Source organism: Lynx canadensis, chromosome C1 (assembly GCF_007474595.2).
Source record: "Lynx canadensis isolate LIC74 chromosome C1, mLynCan4.pri.v2, whole genome shotgun sequence".
In the NCBI taxonomy this organism is placed as follows: domain Eukaryota; kingdom Metazoa; phylum Chordata; class Mammalia; order Carnivora; family Felidae; genus Lynx; species Lynx canadensis.
In genome coordinates, this window is record NC_044310.1 from 215,733,118 (window position 1) to 215,754,405 (window position 21,288).

The window sequence follows — 21,288 nt, forward strand, 5'->3', positions numbered from 1 at the left end:
AATCGGGGTCTCAGAAACAAACCTCAGGGGCAGTCTCTCTCCGTGAAAACCAGATAAGCCTCCGCTTCCTTGTCTGCACAGAGAGTGGCACCGGCCAGGTGTTCGTTTCCCAGAGTGGTATCGAGGACAAACCTTGAAAACGCTGTTTCCAAGTTAATGTATTCTGGAAAAGTTATCCGCGTATCTAAGGAATATTTTTTGAAAGGATCGACTGGCTTCCTCTTCAAAGCAACAGAAAGCTGCCTTTAAAATAACTTCCTTAGGGGCGCCTGGGTGACCAGTCGGTTGAGTGTCTGACTTCGGCTCAGGTCATGTTCTCACGGTCCGTGAGTTCGAGCCCCGCATCGGGCTCTGTGCTGACAGCTCGGAGCCTGCTTTTGGATTTTGTGTCTCCCTTTCTCTCTGCCCCTCCTCTGCTCACTCTCTCTCTCTCTCTCTCTCTCTCTCTCAAAAATAAACATTAAACAAAATTTAAAAAAAAAAAGAAAAATGATTGTTCTTACAGAGCTTCTGCTTAAGAATTTTGTTAGGGGGCACCTGGGTGGCTCAGTCGGTTAAGCGTACAACTTCAGTTCAGAGCACGATCTCATGGCTCGTGGGTTGGAGCCCCACGTCGGGCTCTGTGCTGATGGCTCGGAGGCTGGAGCCTGCTTCGGATTCTGTGTCTCCGTCTCTCTCTGCCCCTCCCCCCGTTCATGCTCTGTCTCTCTCTGTCTCAAAAAATAAATAAACATTAAAAAAAATTTAAAAAAAAAATAAAATAACTTCCTTAAATACACTTGTTATAAAAAGTGGGTTGATCTAAAGACAACTATTAATTTAGTTGTTGTTGTTGTTGTTTTTAAGGAAGACAGTTAATCAATTTAGAAATCACATTTAGAAATCACAACCCCTTTTAGTGCTGCTGTTTTGCCTTTTGATGACCGTGTCAGACGGGCGTCCGTCCCCTGACCAGCAGCCCCCAGGCCAGTGAGCGGACCTCTCTTCTCGTCGCTATGACTGCATTTCAGAGACGGCCACACTCGTTCTTCCTGGCCACTGGCTGGGGACCAGGGGTGGTGAGTATTTCTCATCTGGGCTGGTCACAAGACCCTCCCTCACAGCCCGTCTGCCGCCAGGCCCGTCACAAGGTGGCCCGGCCTTCCCATGTGACCCAGCGTGGCAGATCGCAGACCACCAGACCTCCCGAACCCCGCGCTTGACGAGCGCCACATGAGGGTTATTCTTTGAACTCCTAGCCGTTTTCCGCAGTAGGCTAATGAGACACCATTCGTGACCAGCAGCCACCATAACGCGCTCGGGATGACAGGCGAAGCCCCGTGTTTAGTGCCGGGGAATCCAAGGAACCGTGTCCCCCGCTTGCAAAGAAACGAGCGTGGTCGTCAGGGGACCAAGTCACGAGCATGATAACAGCTGTGATGTTCAGGCTCAAAGCGGCCGGTGCCCAGAGGGGACACTGAGAGCTCGGAACGGAGATGGGATTCCATTGGCAAAGGCCCTGTTGGCCGAGGGTCCCTCTCAGATGGGCAGGTTTTAATGGGGGAGAAAGTAGGCCCCCCGGTGAGTTCAGGGGTGCCTTGGAGGCAAACGAGAGGAGCAGCTCCTGTGTTTGGCGAGAGTCCGGGAAATGGGAAGGAGCATGTGGGCAGACTGGGGAGAAGAGCCTGGGACTGCGGTTTTCACCCCAGGACCCTGGGCGGCAGGGCGCTGGTCGAAGGAGGCCGGGCAGGGGGAAGCTGGGCCGCTCCAGATCCGGGGTGTCCTCCTTTGTCACTGGCCGGAGAAACAGGCCGGCTTGCCTGGCCCTCACTCCTTGGACAACAGAAGTATCGAGCGAGATGTGGGGACGCGGGTGGGCACCCCGCAACCTGAGGGACCCCTGCCACCCGTGGGGCCCTGGGAGGTGCTTCTTGAGCTTTGGGGGAACAGATAAGGGCTTCCGCGCGTGCCCCTTCTAGCATCTAGCGCTCGGAACCTCCCCTCCTCCAAGCTCTAGGCTCCCAGTGGTGCCTCGGGCGTGGGTGCCTTGAACACGTCTGCTCTCACGTTTCCTTCTGCTGAGCACAGAGCCCTGTTCTAGAAGCCGGCGCTCGGTGGGTTTTCACGGAGGTGCTGGGGGCTCCGAGTGGCCCCTGCTGCCACTGCCCTGAACTAAAACCCGGGCGTCCAGCCTCAGTGAGGCCCACTCCCGACACGGGTCAGGGAAGCTAATTCCCCGGGGCCCTCGCCAGTGGACCCACGCTCTTGGCACCCCCAGAACGAGGCACCGTCTCGTGCTGCAGGTGCACACAGCAGCAGAGCCCCGGAGAGGAGACTCCTGAAGCCGCCTGTGCGAGGTGGCGTGGAAGCTTCGGGTTTCTCTGGGCCGGCCGCTCCCCTCTCGTAACTGGAGCCCGTGTTGTCCCCGCCAACCGAGAGCGAGCCTGGAAAGGGGACACGGGTCACGTGCTGGTTTTCCACTTGGGTCGTTGCCCAGCCCGGACGGGTCGGGGGTCAGGACGCGGCAGAGAGCTGGGAAGCTGGGAGGAGTGGGCCTCCTGCAGGGCTGTTTGCCTCAGAGGGAAAGAGGTGACCGAGATACTGGCAGGCACACAGGCTTGCCCTGGCCTCGCCGGGTCACTGCCGGGCTCCAACCTTCCGGTGTCCTCGGTGTGACCCCCGTGGGAATCAGGTGTCCCCAACGGCCCCCGCTGGCCCCACAGGCGTGCTGGGACGCGTGGTGGCTTCTCCGCAGCTGGCCCGTGGGGTCATGGCCCCGGGGCGTCGGGCTCCGGGCTGTTGCTCACGGGGACACAGGTCAGCTGGGGAGGGGGGGGGGTCTCCGAATTACCTTGCTTCTCCGGAGGCCGCTGTTGCTTGGGGAGTGGGCCAGGTGGGCACACGGGATGCAGTTTGTGCTGACGGTCCGGGGACCGAAATCACCGAGGGCGGGTTGAAACTCGTGCCTGCTTTTTAACCCGGAGGAAATCTGATGCAATCAACACGACACTCTTACTCCAGAAATCAAAATCAAATGTGGAGATGAGTCATCTCCAAGAAGGCACGAACAGAACTCACCGGGGAGGAACCCAGAGCGGTCTGGGTGCCCCGGTTCCCCCGCAGGCCGGGGCCCGGCCCAGAGCTTGCCCTCTGCACCTTCAGGTCGGGGCCACCGGGGGAGCCCCGCGTGTCACACACACACCCTGGGGTCCTGAGTCAGGGACCCTACAGACGCTCGCGTTCTTTGGGTTTTCTCGGTTGCTTTGCTTTTGCGATGTTCCTGGGGCGGGGCCTTGGCAGAGAGGCCCCCACATGAATATTCTGTGAGTCTGGAGCCCGAGGAGTGAGGCGGGTCTGCATGGGTGGCCGGTGGGCTGGGCCTAGGTTCCCAAGTTTGCCTCGAGAATCTGGAAATAATTCTGTGCATGTACAACGATGTTGTCTGTTCCGAGGCCAGCCTCCTCGTTCCCGGGGAGGAGCTAGGAGCAGGCTCTTGTCTCCGCAGATGAATCAGCCTTTGCGCTAAAGAAAAGAAAAACTCATTAGTTATGAGTCAGACACAAGGAAGCTCTAATGCCCCTTCCCGTCTTCCCAGACTTGACTACTACCAAGGGGGCGGGGGGTTCCCGAGTCCAGGCGTGGCCTGGGGAGGATGCGGGGGATGGCGTGGCCACACACCTCCCCCCCACTTCTGAGAGGTCCTGAGGTCCTGTGCCAGCCGCCCCGGGCAAGGGTGCGTGCAGCCACGGGCCGTCCTCGAGAATTGAGTGACTGTAGCAGAGGGAGGGTGGCCAGACTTGTAGGTCATGCCATCCAGGCACATCTGACTGAGGTGCCCCCCCTCCCCCGGGGCACCCATCAGTGATTAAGAACGTGCACGTAGATTTCCAGAATAGGCCAGGATTCTCAGAATCATCTTGCTTTGTGTAATCAAGTCACGTGGCCATCTGGGGGACACTAGACATTCACGGGGGATTTTGACTCTTGCAAGATTATCCCAGGGATACCTTTCAGAATGGTGTCCGAAGCCTTTGTCTTGATTCGAATAGAATTCATTGGTGCTCCTGCTCTATGCGGGTCTCACACAGCAGAGGGGACGCAGAAGCAGGGTGAGCGCTGTGGCCTCCTAGAGCTAACGTTCTCTTGGAGAAATCAGGCTGGAGGCAGGACAGCGTGTGATTTGTTGGGTCCATAAGGAAAGTAGGGAGAGAGGGTGGGGTTAGGGATGTTACCGTAGCAGGCACCTGTCCCTGCTGATTTGGTGACATTCGAGCAGGGAGCCGAACGAAGTGAGGGATCAAGCCTGGTGAGCATCTAGGTTTGGGCCTCCCAGGTGAGGGGACAGCAGGTGCAAAGGCCCCGAGGTCGGGAAGAGGGAAAGAACTTCCGGAAAAGGGTCCACAGAGCTAGCGAGGACCCATTATATGAGTCCTTGAGGGCATTGTGAGCACACGAAGAGCTAAGAGGCTTTTGCAGGGCGTTGAAGAGAGTCCTGACTTCTAAAATCATTCTGAGGGCTAACTGAGGGGTAGGCTCCCCGAGGGCAGAGTTGAACACAGTGGACCTGGTGGAACGATGCCGATTACTGTAAACGTGGAAGGTCAGGCGAAGGTGTATTCTGAACGGAGCGTGCGTGGCGTTGGGCATGCACACACTTGCGGGCCCACCGGCCTCCACGGAGTAGGGGGGTGGCTGCTGGGGCACAAGGGAGGAGGGAGGGAGCTGCTGGGGAGGGAGACCGAGCTCTGTGGCTGGTTGAACGTGCCATTCAGCCACGACCGCGGTGGTGAAGCCTGGAGGGGGCCTGAGGCAGCCCCCGAGCTGGGTTTGGACCTGGGAGGTTCCGTTCTGAGGGGGCCCTCGGTGAGCTGGGTTTGGGGTTTCTTGTCCAGCTGAGCAGGAACCCGGCCGTGTCTCCTTGTGCTGTGAGGGGGCTCAGCGCCTTGGCCATGTGACCCCATGGCTCCTTAGAGTTTTTCCCCGGGGCAAAGGGAGACACGTACAACATTCCCTGTCTCTCTCCGGCAAGGCAGGTGATGAATGGTTCCTCACATCACCTTCCTCGTGTTTTTTGTTTGTTTGTTTGATTGCAGGCCCGTTAAAAGACGTACGCACATAGGAAAATAGTAATAAAATAGCAAATAATTTAAAAACAGTAAATGGGGAAAATGGCATCGCGTCTAGTGGATATAATAACACGTGACAACAGTGTCATGTGCTGGAAGATGCCGTAGGGAAGCTTCACGAGCTCGAACTCATTACAAAGCGGATCAGAGCACTGAGCCGTTCACCCCGACACGACTCTTCTGACCGAAGCAGGGACTGATTCCGGGGGCGTGCTCCTTGAGCTCCGGCAACTTGAATGTGGAGCTCGGGGACGATGACTGCGGATCTGAGGCAGCACATGAGTCACTGGAGAAGCTTGCAGGCCTGTGGGGAGGAGGGTGGAGCGAGAAGGGTGGAGAGGACCGTTTTCCTGGAGGCGCAGGTGAGGGGAGGGTGCTCAGGGAGCGGTAGCCACAGAGCGCCAGGCGCACCTGAGAGGCAGCAGGTCCGCGTGTGGTCACTGACTCACGTTGGGGTGCAGGTGAGTGACAGGCCCGGAATGGCAGGTGGAAACCGGGTCGTGGGGGGGCTCTGAATGCCGGGGCAGGGAGGTCAAACTTCGCGGATTTAAAAGCAGGAAGCAACGCCAGGGAGTTTTGAGCTGGGCAGTGACCTGACGTCGATGGGACAGCCTTGAGACAAAACGGCGCTTCTGTAAGGGACAGCAGGAGGAATCGGGGATCCCACAGCCGCCGGCAGCACGGGCCTGGTGCACTCTGGGCCTGGAGAGAAGTGGTTAGCAAGGCTAGGGAGAACTCGAGGCATTTTGTCCCTGCTGCCTCCTGGAGTTTTACCCACCCGCTAGAGCATCACTCGCCCCCTAGAGCATCACTCGCCCCCTAGAGCATCACCCGCCTCCTGGGCAAGTTACTCCAGCAATCTCTCCATGCCTGGCTCTGGAATGAGTGGAGATGCGGAGCTTCTCTGGGAACCCTCACCCTGATGGTATCTGGTCAGGGAAGGTTCCAGGTTCCAGGAAGAGAGAGTCTGCCAGGCTTGTCCAGCGAGGGCCGGCTGCCCTCTTTGCTGTCAGGACATGTCCAAGGATGGTCTCCCATTGTCTCTGAAGAAAACTTGCCATTCTGGGCTTCACACAGGGCATTGAGCGCCACGGGACAAGCGTCCCTCTTCCCGGGAAGGGGTAGCATGAACGAGTGCGTTGATAACTCGGTGAGCACGCGGTGCTTCTGGCTGCCCGGGAGCCTCGCTCTGGTGCCTCGACTGAATTCACCCTGGCTGATGAGTGCTGGGCTTGTCAGGATGTACAGTCAGTGGCTTATCTCTTCCTTGAATGGCACCCTCTCTGGGGGTATCTTTGTTTTTAAAAAGGGCTGCAGATCTCTTTATGTAACTGCTAAACATGCCTTTGTGTCTCTGCTGGCTCAGGGTAAAAAACTAGGTCCCCCATCAACAGTAAACAAAAACAATGATCCATCTCCAGAAATCCCAGTGACGTCCTGAACTGCTTTCTCCTCTGCTCACCCCTAAGCCCGGAATCACGCCCCCCCCCGCCCCCGCCGCTGCCTTCTCGGTGGTGATAGCGAATGCAGGAATCTGACCACTCGTAAACGTAAACGTTTATCTCCAGTTCCATCTGCCAGCCCGCAGATTCTCCCGAGTGCTCGCTGGGAAGCCGTGCCCTGTCCTGCAGGCACCTCAGGGGAGCTGCTGGCTCTCCCTCTCCCTGCCCTGCATGAAATCAGCCCCTCCGACGACCACACCAAGTCGCCCTGCAGGCCTTTGTGGGGGTGTTGGGGCAGGTGCCCCCTGCCGATCGCCACGTGCACCTGCTCCCCACCCCCAGCCCTCTGCAGCCTGTCCATAACTACACTGTCAGTAACGGCATCGCTGCTTCCGTTTTGCTCATCTGCGGCCAGGTGTCCTCCATCAGAAAGCTTCTGTGACTTCCCGTGGTCTCCAGGGCCAAGGTCGTGGTCTCCAAGGTCAGCCCCATTGCCACCTGGGCGGGCTGCCTTCTCTCTCCTCACTTTGCCGGTCCCCAGCACTCAGGTAGCCCCCGGGCCCCGCTCTGTCTGCCGACCCTTCCTCGGCCTCCAGAACCCTCCGGCATGTCCCCTACTCTGGGTAGCTTTCCGGGCCTCCCCCCGGCAGCTAATCGGGCTGGACTCTCAGTGTTATAGCGCGGGGGCCCCCCTAGCCCGCCTCGGGAACAGGGCCACGCCAGCCCTGTTCACCGTGAGAGCGAAGAACTCGCCCTCCCCCTCCCCACCCCGTTCACCGAGTGCCCTGGGCAGCTCTGCAGTGGGGGGGAGGGGGGGCCCTCCTGGGACGAGCCGAGGGTGCCAGTCAGATTTCACAGCCAGCTGGCTTTGGCCGTGTCTGTCTGTCTGTCTGGCTGCTGTATCTCCAGGAGGCACCGTCAGACCTAGAATCTTGGGTGGTTAATTTGCAGGTCTACCCGGCAAGCACAGGTCTCAGAACTGTCCTGTAGCCCCCCCCGCGCCCCCCCCCCCCGCTGCCTGTCCTCTCCGATCCCCTCCCCCCGCCCCCATACACGAGTCCCATTTTCTCTGTTCCTGCCAGTAGGTGAGACCCGTCTTTCGGACCCAAAGGATCCTCACGTCCTCTCGTCTCAGTGATGGATCTTATCATCGCGCTTCTTTTCTGAAGCCAGGCTGCTCCAGGGGTGGGCTCTCCTTGTATCCCGGGCCCCGCGGGCTCCCCCATGCACGTGGCCACATCTTGCCTGGTGGGCACAGAGCCGCCTCTGGCCTGGTGACCGGCCTCCGCGGCCAGCTCCGCTCCCGCTTCTGTCCAAGAGCATTCCGGTGAGGAGTGTGGCGTTCGGCGGTTGAGAAGGAAAGAAGGAAAGAAATCCTCCCCGGGGCCGTGGTGAGCCCCTGTTCCCCGTTCCAAGCGCCTTGCACGGATTCTCACGTTCGGTCTCCCCACACACCGGTGAGGGCAGTGCTGACTTGGCCCCGCGTCACAGGTGCAACAACTGAGGCCACCGACTTAAACGCTGAACACAAGACGTCCCCGCGGACGGCAGAGCTTGGACGCAAACCTGCGTGTGTTCGCTGCACGGTTGGCACTGAGCCCCCGGGAGGCTGCGTGCGGAGCCTGGGGGAAGGGTAGAGGCGGACGGGCTAGGTCACCCCACCCCCCTGCCGCTGCAGGAGGCGGTGTTGGGGCCATGCGGGTCCCTCTCATTGGTGAAGGCCACTCATCTGGGCCAGAAGCCGTATTCCCAGCTGTCCTTGAAGGGCGCAGCCAAGGAGCCAGGGACCGGAGACCGGTCACACGAGCCGTGTTGAAACAGAGTGCAGTTTGCCTGCCCTCGGGTCCCTCCGTGCCCCGACAGGTGCGGCCAGCTATGGTGTGTCCGCCCGTTTCCGGGGAAGAGCATGGGGTATTTGCCGCTTTGAGGTTGGCTCCTGGTTGTTCCTTTCCCCTCCGTGGGCTGGCGAGGGTCATCCCACAGCTGATCACGTCACCATCTCCTGAGAGAGCCCCCCAGATGCCTTTGTGCCCCTTCCGGAAAGAAACAGGCCCTAGAGTGGCTCTGGAGGCTCGGTGACTCCGTCTGGGTACATATACCAGCTTCAGGGGCACACGTTCTGCAAAGGCCTTATGCGCAGAAGTGGCTACGTGTGTATCTTATTTAGGACTGTCGGTTGTTGGGGATCCAGGGAGGATTTTAGGGGAGCGTGGGCAGGCAGGGAGCAGCCCCCCCGGCCCCCCCCAAGGCGGGGCCACAAGAGGTGCTGTGCTGAGTGCTGCTTTCCGGAGTATCCAGCATCGCGGCCGGGGCTGTGCCTCTAACGGGACCAGCCATTGTCTGGGCACACGGACTCATTTCTTCTGCCCTGAACCCCGGAACCGGCCACGTGGAGTCTACAGATCCCGTTCGTCCCCCTCTTCGTGATGAACAGGCCGGCCAGGTGCTAGAACAAACTTCACAAGCCCCTTTGTACCCCAGGAAGAGAGGGTGCAAACAGCGGGCCAGGATGTGCTGCCCGGCTCTGTGCGCCCGCACAGCGGGTGAGATGGGCACAGGGTGCACACAGGATCCGGGGAGTGGGTCCCCCCTCGCTCTCTCGGGCCAGGAAGACTGTCCTGGGTCTGTCTTGACTGGAATGGCCCTGGAAGAAAGAGGACTCCCACTTCCCACAAAATTCCTGTCCAACCTATGTCGCGCTTGCTCAAGGGAAATTCCTTTTTTTTTTTTTTTTTCCTCTTCCCCCACTTTCAGGAAGAAGCACATCGCCCAGCTGACCCGTGTGCGGCATGGTTGCCTGAGGAGAGCTTCAGCGAGCGCCGGGATACCTGGAGGAGGAGATATGACACGTTAGCGGTCCCCCCGGGAAGAGAGTTCAAGATGGCAGCTCAGCGGATCCGAGCGGCCAACTCCGGCGGCCTCCCTCGGTGCAAGTCCGAGGGGACCCTGATTGACCTGACCGAAGGGTTTTCAGAAACGAGCTTTAATGATGTCAAAGGTGAGCTCCCAAGAGACACAACGGTGGCTGAGGGGGCAGATTTGCAAGTGCTCTGAGACCCAAGGACTTCTCTGCCTTCAAGGCTCTCAAGGCCCCATTCAGATGTTAAGTTTTAGCTCTCTAAACTTCATGAGGACACATTCAGCCCTGGAACAATAACCATTTGATTTGTTTTGTTTTGTTGGTGGGTTGGGAGGTTATGAATTCCCCGTTGGTTATGAAACTTCTTCATACAGAATATGTTTGTCTTTTCTCCTCTCGTTGAGTTTGGGTGACATTAAGGTAGGGACCTGGGTCACACAGGGAGTATGTTCATCCTTGTAGGCCCTCCGGGTTCCGTCACACTGTGCCGCGGCAGCTCGAGAGCAGTCACAAGAGAGAGTAAGCAATGGATATGGCTGTGTTCCAATAAAACTTTATTTACAAAAACAGCACAGGGGCCGTTGTTCGCTGACCCCTGGTTTAGAGGTGGCCCCAGGGTCAATCACCCTGAGCCTCTGGGTTCCTCTAACAGACACTTACAACTGGGTCAGTGAGATGGATGGGTCATTTTCTTCCTAGAAGTCCACCTTGACCTTACTAGGTGCTTACTGGTGTCATGGGTTACATCCTCATCATCCATCGTTAGGCGGCTTCCCTACAGCGTTGACCACAACGTGTTGAGGTTACCCACTGGGCCGTCCAGAATACAAGCTGAGCAGTGGGAGCGGACCTTTACCCTTGTATCTTTAACTTGGCACAAAGTCAGTGCTAAGTGAATAGTTCTTGAACCAAACTGCTGTCTCCTGGGTCACACTGTGGCCCTCTTCCCTGATGTCCTAACAACCGTATGTCCCCCATTTGTCTCTTCCTAATCCCTTCTCCCTTCACTGTATCCTCAGTCGCTTCCTGTCTCTGCTTTATGCTGGGAGCCTTGAGCACTGCTTTAAATGTTCCTCAAACAAACATACTGGCAAAAGAAATCATGAGATTTTATTAATAACAGTAACAGTTACCAGGTAGTTTTATAAATAATGGAACCATTTATTTTTCATAGCCCAGTAATGGGCATTGTTTTCTTACTTTATAGCCTAGCTGATCATGGTTAAAGTTGGAAAACGTGAGCATAAATTGTGGGGTTTGGGCCGGGTTCTCGAAATGAGAGAGCTGAATTTTTAAAAATTATGATAATGATCTGAGAGGCATCAGGGTCCTAAAAGAACACTGCGATTGTGGGAAAAAGATAAAGGAGACATCCTGGGATGTGAGCTGGGGCTGGTCCGCTGGGGAGGAGCCCCAAACCCATTTCCCAAGGGCAGCGGGTGGCCTCCGCTGCGTCCCCACGGTAGACAGGTGGGAATGTATTCCAGCCAAAGTGTCCTCTGTGAAATCCTCTGCCCCCTGATAAATGTTCCGCCTGTATAAGAACCGAGGCAGAGGGGTAAGAAATGTATTATTCAGTGCACTGAACTTCCCGACACGCAAGGATTTTTTTTTTTTCGTATGGAAATCAGGGATAGCTGTGAATCTGAGCCGCGCTCCCCAGAATTCATTAAGATGGGATTCGATAGGGATTCTCCTGCGTTTGATTGGATAGACGCCCCACCAGGTGTCCCCGGGTGCTCTGTGACAGTTGACTGATGGAGGGACCCGTCTGGCAGGAGCTCATACCACAGTCCATTTCCACGGAAGGATCGCCATTTCCCATTGGATGAGCCTGATCCTTGAGTGAAATATGTTACTGCTTCTCTGCTAAGGGGAGTGCTTGGAATTTTAAGTGAAACCATTTTTATTCTTCAGTCTGCTGAAACCAAAGTGATAATTTGCATTGATACGTTCTCTTAGGCTATATACAAAGCCTGCTTAATAGCTTTGGTTTTTAATTTTAAAAATATCACTCTAAGGGAATTGTTCTGGGGAACATAATAGGGATATAACTTCTGAGGGACTCTAACAAGATTTTAATAGCTGGCACGCGCTCTAATTTTCATTTGGTTTTAATTTTTATGTGACATTTTCATTAGATGTGTCAAGGAAACAGAAAGTGGTTTCTATTACAGGAGACGGTGGCTGGAAAACAAAGCAAGAGAGGTCTGCTGTTGTCCCCCGACCCCAGCCTGACCCGTCCCCTGTCTCCCCACCTCTCCCTCAGGGTCCTTCTCTTGTACTTGAATGTGTTTATTCACTCCCCTCCCTTCACTGTGAAGTGGTTTCTCCTTGGAGTGATTTTATAGCAGGGCACAGCCACGGAGAACTCTGGCTTTGCCTTCGGCCGACACCTTGACCCCAGAACATGACTATGGCCTCTCTGGTGTGTGCATACCGGAGGAGCATTCATTCCACGAATATTTGTCGAACACCTGCTATGTGGCAGGCTGCCTTCCAGGAATACCACTGTGAGCAAAACACCCTAAGAGGGCTCTCACCCCAATAGGGCGATGCAGCACCCCCCCCACTAAAATATTCGTGGTATATTGGTTAATGATAAGTGCTACGGAGAAAATAAAATTAGGAGGGGTGGGGGCGATGTCTCCTTTAACATAACAGTTTGTGTGTCCTTAGGCATCATTATGCTAAGCACATCATCAGAACGCTATCTCCACCAGAGCCCGTTGAGAGAGTATGTCGGGCTCCTGAGGTCTGGACGGGAAGCCCGTGCCCAGTGAACCCAGAGCCAGATTCTCCCCACCGCCCCACATGGAGGGCGGGAGGCAACGGCCTTCACCGCCCAGATGAGCTTTCTACCAAGCTTCTCTCTCTAACTTGGTTCATGGAAACAAACAGCAACTTCCTGCTTTATTTCCCCAGACTTTGCTAAGGAAATACAATTCCAGTTCCATTATTTCTTTTCAAAGGAAAGGGAAACTGGCAGACGCTGTTTTTTTGGAGGGCCAGTTTGGTAGAATAGAACGCTTCTTGACTTAATCGTATATTAGAGAAGATGTGGGTGTAGGTTCCACTAAAAATACGGTCCTTTCTTAACGTTTTTTACAGGAAGTCAGAATATCCCTAAACCCTGTGAAACAAGGCACAGCTGGGGTGGGGGCTATCTTTTCTTTCACAAGGCGCTTTCCTCCTCCTCTGGATGTGCTTTGTCATGTTTGGGTGGGAGAGAAGACACTTAGGTATTTCGTCGTCCGATATTTTCCAAAACACACACCCCTTGTTGAGCTGACTTTCGTGGTTCCCATTGCTGTCTACATTGGGAGCACACATAGTTGAACGCCGTGAACCCGAAATTAGCTCGAGTCGCTGTTGAACGAGTTGGGGGTTTTTCAGACTTAAACACTTGCTCGGAGATGACATGAATGACAGTGGACATAAACCTTTCATTTTCAAGGCATGCGGGAGAGCCCCTTTCCAAGCTGTCATTTTGAATGATCATTTAAAGGAGGCTGGAAGGCACCGGCCTCAAAAGTCTTATTTTATTTATTTTTTTAAGTGTATTTATTTTGGGGGGGGGGGGGGAGAGCATGAGCAGGGAGGAGGCAGAGAGACAGAATCCCAAGCAGGCTCCAAGCTGTCAGCCCAGAGCCCGACACGGGGCTCGAACCCACGAAGCACAAGATCATGACCTGAGCCGAAGTCAGACGCTTAACTAACTGAGCCACCCAGGCGCCCTTCCAAAGTCTTATTTTGATGAAGAGTGGGTTCAGCTTGGAAACGTAAGAGACAGGTCTGCTTGTCAGGGAACCTTCCCCCCATTCACGTGTTCTGCGTTCAAGGCAGAGCGTGGGACCAGCTCACGAACTCAGATTCTATTCCAGGCTCTTCATGTCCCGTCCCTGGCTACAGGCCATGGGTCACCCCACTCAGAATGTGACAGGTTTTAAGTCAGTCACATTCGGCTTCTGTCTCGACCCAGTGGCAGCTCCGGGTAAGTCAGTTACATGAGGAAAACTGGCCAAAATCCGATGGCATCGGGGGCGCCCGGCTGGCCCAGTCGGTGGAGCCTGCGACTCTTGATCTCGGGCTTGTGAGTTCGAGCCCCACGTTGGGTGCAGAGGTCACTTAAAAATAAAATCTTTAGAGCTTAAAAAAGGTTTAAAAATGAGATGGCATCTTAAAAGCGATCCCGGGGAAATGGGGGTGTATGAGCCCTCCCGCCCAGTGGGCTGGGACAACAGTGCCGGCCCTCGGGAGCACAGCGGAGTTCCCTGGGACTTCTTTATGGCACAGCTGCCTGTCGCCCAGAGCGCTCTCCCTCCTCCCTGGTTCCAGCCAGTGCTCCGCGGCGCCCGTGGGCCTCGCCCTCACCCCCTGTTTCTTTGTGTTTTATGCAGTGCCTTCCCCCAGTGCCTTGCTCGTAGACAATCCCACACCGTTCGGGAATGCAAAGGAAGTGATCGCAATCAAGGACTACCACCCAGCCAACTTCACCACCCTCAAGTTCTCCAAGGGCGACCACCTCTACGTCCTGGACGCGTCCGGCGGGGAGTGGTGGTACGCCCACAGCACCACGGAGATGGGCTACATCCCGTCCTCCTACGTGCAGCCCTTGAACTACCGGGACTCCACCCTGAGCGACAGCGGGGTGATCGACCATCTTCCAGACAGCCCAGACGAGGTGGCCAAGGAGTTAGACCTGCTCGGGGGGTGGACAGAGGACAAGGGGCCGAGCAAGACCTACAGCAATAACCCCTTCTGGAACGGGGCCCAGACAAACCCGTTTCTGAACGGGAACGCGCCGGCGATGCCCAGCTTGGACGAGCTGACCCCCAGAAGCACCGTGGATTTGCTCCTTTTTGATACGGGCACGTCTTCGTTCACCGAATCCAGCTCCGCGACCACCAACAGCGTCGGCAACATCTTTGACGAGCTGCCGGCCGCAGGCCGCCTCCAGGCCGAGGCGCCGGGCAAGCGGGACAACCCCTTCTTCAGAAGCAAGCGCTCCTACAGCCTGTCGGAGCTCTCCGTCCTCCAGGCCAAGTCCGACGCCCCCGACTCCTCGGGCTTCTTCACGGGCCTGAAATCCCCGGCCCCGGAGCAGTTCCAGAGCCGGGAGGACTTCCGTGCCGCCTGGCTGAGCCACCGGAAGCTGGCCCGGTCTTGCCACGATCTGGACCTGCTGGGCCAGAGCCCCGGGTGGGGCCAGACCCAGGCGGTGGAGACGAGCATCGCGTGCAAGCTGGACAGCTCCGGGGGCGCCGTGCAGCTGCCCGACAGCGGCATCAGCATCCACGTGCCCGAGGGCCACGTGGCCCCAGGGGAGACGCAGCAGATCTCCATGAAAGCCCTGCTGGACCCCCCGTTGGAGCTCAACAGCGACAGGTGCAGCAGCGTCAGCCCGGTGCTGGAGGTGAAGGTGAGCACCCTGGAGGTGAAAACCTTCATCATCGTGGAGATGAAAGTGTCGGCCGAGGTGAAAAACGACATCTTTAGCAAAAGCACGGTGGGTCTCCAGTGCCTGAGGAGTGACTTGAAGGAAGGGCCCTATGTCCCCATCCCACTCACCTACAGCTATGGGGACACGGTCCAGGTGCAGCTGGACAACCTAGAGCCCTGTATGTACCTGGCCGTTGTGGCCCACGGCCCCAACATTCTCTACCCTTCCACGGTGTGGGACTTCATCCACAAGAAGATCACCGTGGGCCTCTATGGGCCCAAACACATTCACCCATCCTTCAAGACCGTGGTGACCATTTTTGGGCACGACTGTGCCCCGAAGACGCTGCTGGTCAGCGAGGTCACCCGCCAGGCCCCCAGCCCTGCCCCCGTGGCCCTGCAGCTCTGGGGTAAGCACCAGTTCGTCTTGTCCAGGCCCCAGGATCTCCACATCTGCATGTTTTCCAACATGACCAACTACGAGGTCAAGGCCAGCGAGCAGGCCAAGGTGGTGAGGGGGTTCCAGATGAAGCTGGGCAAGGTGAGCCGCCTCATCTTCCCCATCACCTGCCAGAACCCCGGCGAGCTGTCCGACTTCACCCTGCGGGTTCAGGTGAAGGGCGACCAGGAGGCCATCCTGACGCAGTTTTGCGTGCAGACTCCCCAGCCGCCCCCCAAAAGTGCCATCAAGCCCTCCGGGCAAAGGCGGTTTCTCAAGAAGAACGAGGTCGGGAAAATCATCCTGTCCCCGTTTGCTGCCACCACCAAATACCCGACTTTTCAGGACCGCCCGGTGTCCAGCCTCAAGTTCGGCAAGCTACTCAAGACCGTGGTGCGGCAGAGCAAGAACCACTACCTGCTGGAGTACAAGAAGGGGGACAGCGTCGCGCTGCTCAGCGAGGAGAAGATCCGGCTGAAGGGGCAGCTGTGGACCAAGGAGTGGTACATCGGCTACCACCAGGGCAAGGTCGGCCTCGTGCACGCCAAGAACGTGCTGGTGGTGGGCAGGGCCAGGCCGAGCCTCCTCTCGGGGCCCGAGCTGAGCACCTCGGTGCTGCTGGAGCAGATCCTACGACCCTGTAAGTTCCTCACCTACATCTACGCCTCGGTCAGGACCTTGCTCATGGAGAACGTCAGCAGCTGGCGCTCCTTCGCCGATGCCTTGGGCTACGGCAACCTGCCGCTCACCTTTTTCTGCCGGGCCGAGCTGGACAGTGAGCCCGAGCGGGTGGCGTCCGTTCTGGAAAAGCTCAAGGAGGATTGTAACAACACGGAGAACAAAGAGCGAAAGTCCTTCCAGAAGGAGCTCATGATGGTAAGTGCCCGGCAGGGGCTGGAGGGGGGGCCAAGTCCAGTCTTGCCGCCTTTCCCCCCGCCCCGCCCCCGCCCCGCACACCCGGGCGTGGATTCGGTGAATCGCCGGACCGGCATCTGGGCTCACCTCCGCTCCCCGAAATACACGCACGCGCACCTGGAGATGGGCGTTTGTGTAGGGACCCCCAGACGGCTCAGGGTCCAGCATGGAGAGCCCCATTCAGGCGGCTTCCCGCTGGGCTTGCGAGCTCCTTGGAGGCCTCAGGCGGGTCTCCCGGGTGCCCAGTGGGTGTGGGGGCGCAGGGAGGCTCGCGCTCCAGCCCCCTCTGCTCCGATCTCTTGGGAGAAGGTGCAGGTTTCATCAGGTTCCCCGCAGGATCTGTGCCGCCCCAAAGTCTAACTTGATCGAGGCGTCTTCCTCTGCCTCATGTGTGTGTGTGTGTGTGTGTGTGTGTGTGTGTGTGTGTGAGTAGGGATTGAGGACGGTCTCTGGGAACTGCGATCTGAGAAGAGGAAAGGGGGGGGGGGTTGGTGTCACACTATAGGACATACCCGGGCCGCCGGGTGAGGGGGGAAAGCATTCGCTGCACTGCTGAGCGAACACGGCCTCCCCAGCCCAGGTTCCCCACCTGCTCTCAACAGTTCATCTGCTCCCGGTGGCCTGTCTTGGAGAAGCTGACTTGGAGGAACTCAAACGTCCTTCTCTTGGCGTCCGCCTCGTTTCTGTGGGGGACGTCCTCTCGATGGGGAGAGCCTGCTTCGTTCACCTCCCCCCCGCCACCCCATCTCCCCAGTAGGACACATCCCCGGGCCTGTTCCTCTGGAAACCCTTGTGATTTTCCACTGGAAGCCTCTTGGTGTTCCTTCCTTGCTCTGTCAGGCTCCACACAGCCTTCTCGCCTCCTGACTTGTGTACGAAGTGAGTCTCAGCGGCCCTAGGATTTCTGCCGCCCGACCCGGCACCTGCCATGCTGTGTGAGCGCCTCTGGGAACGGCCGAGCCGGGTGTGTGTGCCGAGGTCCGTCCGTGGCGCACACGGCTCTCGGGAGCCGGAGATACCCAGTCCGCGGGGCACAGCCACCGCGGCGGGGAGCGGGCGTTGCAGCCTGACGGCGCCCCCAGGAATGTAAAATGCCAGGCGCGTGCCGCACAGTGAGAGCCAAACCTCGTCCAGAAGAAGGGATGGGAACCGAAGGTGTCGATCTTGGCAGCCCGGAGGCTGGGGGCGCTGGTGGTGGCAGCTTCCGCGGGGAGGACGAGGGATGGTCGTGGCTGGGGAGGGCCCGAGGCAGCAGGGGGACGGCGGACGGCACATGGGCCCTGGGCATGGCCGTCACAGCAGTGGGACATCTCTCCCTTCAGGGCATCTGCCCCCTCGCTGGCCCAGCCTGGAATCCTCCCCGGAGCTGCGTTGAGCCCTCGAGGCCCTCTCCCCTCCACGGACCTCGAGCACCGGGCAGGGGCGTGTGTCCCTCTCTCGCGGGGCCTCATGGGATTCGCCACGGGTTCTAGAATCGGGTGCTCTCATGGCACATGAACAGTGTTGATTGTTCCTTCATTGCCGCCTAGAAAACACCTCCCCCCCCCCCCCCCCCGAGTGGGCGGAGGTGAAAAACAACACAGCGAGAGCGGCCCTTCCCAGCTGTGGAAAAATAAAGACCGAGGAGGCGGCTTGTTCATCCTGGTCCTTCATGTCAGGCCTTTTCAGACTTAAGCGAAGCTCTTTCTGCCCCGCTTGGGGGACTTCTCTGACAGCACAGGTTTTCGGGGGGCCGTCCCTGGGTTCGTTTGTGGGAGCGATGGGGGGGGGTCTCTTGCGCCCCTGGGTGGGAAGGCTGGCACAGCAGGGTCTGCTCGGAGGCTTGCGGGTTTCCCTCGCCCGGGCCCTGGGCTGAATCCGTCACCATCTTGAGAGCGGGCGGGTCTGAACGTGGGCCAAACCTCCAGAAACCCCAGGCTGCTTTGTCCCAGCACGCAGAGGAGTCCTGAAAACCGGGATTCCTTTCTCCCGCCGCTCGCATCACTGAGCAGCGGTATTCTGCAGTCTCGGCTTCGGGTGAGCCGGCCCCCCCGGCTGTCACTGCGCGGCCGCCACGACCCACCCCGGCCGCCGAGTCGTGTCCCACCCCCTTGCATTCTGAAGATGGTTTTCTGTTCGGTTATGCGTCCGTGGTCTGGAAACCGAGTAAACGAATTGGAAAGGGGGGAGGTTTGAGACGGTAGGTTTGCGGGGAGATGGGAAGGAGCCCGGAACGAAAGGAGAACCGGGCGGTTCCGTCCTGCCCACCGTCGAGTGGGGTCCGGGCCCTGCCTCAGGCCTGGAGCTCTGCCCACAACGTCACGTGGAAGGCTGTCACGTCCCTGGGGAACCAGCCCGGAGGCCGTGCTGGCAGACCTTTCCCGCGAAGCGACCCGGGGCCCCAGACCCTGGGCTTCACTGGGCTTTCTCCCATCCACAGTGGCCTCGTTTACTCGTGTTCCGGTTTCTTCTTATTGTCCGCATCGGACATAAACGCCGCGATCGAAAGGACCCTGGCCCCCAGGACACAGTCTGCTACTTGAGGAAATGCACGAGTGAATGAGAGCAGACCCCGCCCCGGGCTGAGAACATGAAGGGGCGCCGCCCACACGGCCAGCCCACGCCCTGGCCCCACTTCTTTGATTCCGTGTCCTTGCTGTTGCTTCAGTGCGGGTTTTCGATATCAGAGCTCCTCCGAGGGCCGTCTTGCACAACCACGTGGGCTCCTTGGTGCGCCTGCCTCCGTCTGCCCTTTCTCACCCACGCGGTGCGTGACCACCGTCAGAGAATGCCCCGTCTGTCCCCGGCTCACCGAGCTCTGCAGGAGAAACCGGGACGGCCCGTGACAGAGGATGGCCGGCCCGTCGACGGCCCACCCCGGACCTTATTGAACGTGGTGGTGAGGGGCACTGCCGGGCTGCTGTCGGGAAGGGGCGTGACTGGCACTGACCGAGGAGGGTAGGCCGGGTGGACAGAGCCCCTGGGGCCCAGAATGAAAGAGCCGCCACAGAGCGTTTGTACTCGATATTCACGAAGCGTGTCTTGGCCGCCTCCTGTGTGCTTAGGGGCGATGCTGGGTGCTGGGCTTCCCAAGAACACGGGTCTTTGACTTGAAGAAGGCACGGAGTGAAGAGTCACAGCGCAGGACTTACTTGTCTCGAGCCCCGAAGAGAAGGGCCCCCCGGCGGATCAGGGAACGGCGAACAGGGTTGGGGCAGGGTGGATCCTGATTCGGGCAGGAAGCACGGAAGCCCACCTGATGAGGGAGGGGCTGTCAGGTTGGGGGTACCGCGCGGGCAAGGACCGGGGTGCGCGAGGGCATACATAGATGGGGTCCGATCAGAGGCTGGGGTGATGGAGGATGGGGAGTCAGGCTGGATCCAGCTGAATCCAGATGTGTCCCTGGGCCTTGGATTCCAGGTGCGTCGCTGCTCCTTGCCACGTCTCCCAGTCTCCGAGCCACCCAGAGGCAGCGGTCGGTGGAGAGCCCCAACCCTGAGTGTCCTTCCTTCCGATGATCAGGACGCCTGGGGGTGGGGGACCTAATTTTCATACTCCTCTCCAGGTAGACTTGTGTGAAGGAAACAAATGAGTAATTCTGACACGGATTCCCCGGGCCACGCCCCCTCCGTCTGGTTTTCACACCTGGCCGTCCACAGCCGCAGGGCGCGTTCTCCCTCCTCCTCTGGCGGGTAGCCGTCGGGTGGCTGGTGGGTCCCAGGGCCTGCCGTCACTCTCTCACTGCGTCGCTGGTGACAGGCTCTGTCTTCCTGCACATCAGTGTCGACCTTCAGACCGTGGGGGGGGTCTTTGAGTTTGCATAACTTCCTTGACTCACCCCAGGTGTTGTTTTTTCCTGAATGAAAACAGTCCTCACTGATTTTTGTTTGTCTGTAAACACGGCCTGTGTTTCTTTTTTGCACCGGAATTTTACACGCGTGAAGGACAGAAGCAGAAGGCGGAGGGGTCCCCGGCCCCGTCGCCTGTCGTTAACCTCTTTGAGCGGTTTGGGGCGTAGACGCTGCGGCTGTTTATAAATTCCGTGGGGTTGGCCGAGGGGCTGTCCCCTGCCCCGCGGTGCCCAGTGGAGAGCGTGCGGGCAGCCCTGGGCGCGTGCCTGCTGCTTCCCGGGTCTGCGGAAGGGCCGGGTGCTGGTGCCTCCTTGTCCGTGTGCCTCTGCACGCCCGTCCACACTTAGATGTCCCAGGGGCTCTGCACGCCTGTCCACAGATGTCCCAGGACACTAAGCCGTGGGCCCTTCCCGAGCTCGAGAAGCCATCCGTCGGCGACGTCGCGAGCGTCACCGGGGGTGGGGGGGCACAGCTGTGAGTGGCAGGTGCTGTTACCGTGGTGGCCGACCGCACGGTGCGTACCCCTCCTCGCTTTCATCGACCTTGGGCTCCGTGTCGGGATTCTTGCTCTCTGGGGGGACAAACCAAGGCCGGCTCTTTGCCGTCGGCACGTTGAGGTTCTCTACCGCTGCTTCTGGTCCACTTTGTGCAAAACACGTATCTGAGTGTGTTTGTACCAGGAACTGTGACGGCACCGAAGGAGAGGGCTTGGCTCAAGTGGTGGCCCTGAGTAGACCTGGGGGGCCGAGCGTGTGCGTGGAGGGTGGCACACGGAACCCCGAGGTTTTCGTTCCGCGACATGCTTCCGATAGGAGAAGTTATGTCTCGTGTCCGGGAATCCCTCGCAAACAAGACACAGGGTCCGTCCTCACGGCGGGGAGGGAAGGGCCGTCGGGGACAGGGGCAGGCCTCCCTGGAGGGACCGAGGCCAGCGCTCAGAGCTCGTTGCTGGAGCCGCCAGGGTGGCCGGGGGTCACTGGTGGCGGCTATGGCTGGGGTCGTTTGAGTCCGGGTGCGGGCTCTTTGGAGAAGGTTCTCTGAGAAGAAAAACTTACTCTAGGGTGCAAATCGAGGGAGGGGCGGCTGTTTCCAGGAGTGAGGTGGGGTGGGGTAAACCCCCAGAGCCTTGGACGCTGATGGAAGTCACGGGGAACATCGCGAGGTGGGGGCAGACGGGGGCTGGACGGGATGGCGTGCAGCGATTCTCTGCGAATCTGCAGAAGAGCCTCCTTATCGCCCCAAACAGGAGGCAGGT

General features: G+C 58.5%; 1 protein-coding gene across 1 annotated transcript in view; it reads left to right on the forward strand.

Moving 5' to 3' along the window:
• The window catches only part of SH3BP4 (SH3 domain binding protein 4), an 85,824-nt gene that overhangs the window by 57,854 nt on the left and 6,682 nt on the right, over positions 1-21,288 (forward strand). The window contains exons 3-4 of the mRNA XM_030326033.1: positions 9,302-9,545; positions 13,808-16,164. Of these exons, the coding sequence (XP_030181893.1) occupies positions 9,428-9,545; positions 13,808-16,164 (2,475 nt within the window). The 5' untranslated portion in view covers positions 9,302-9,427. The remainder of the gene's footprint in view (positions 1-9,301; positions 9,546-13,807; positions 16,165-21,288) is intronic.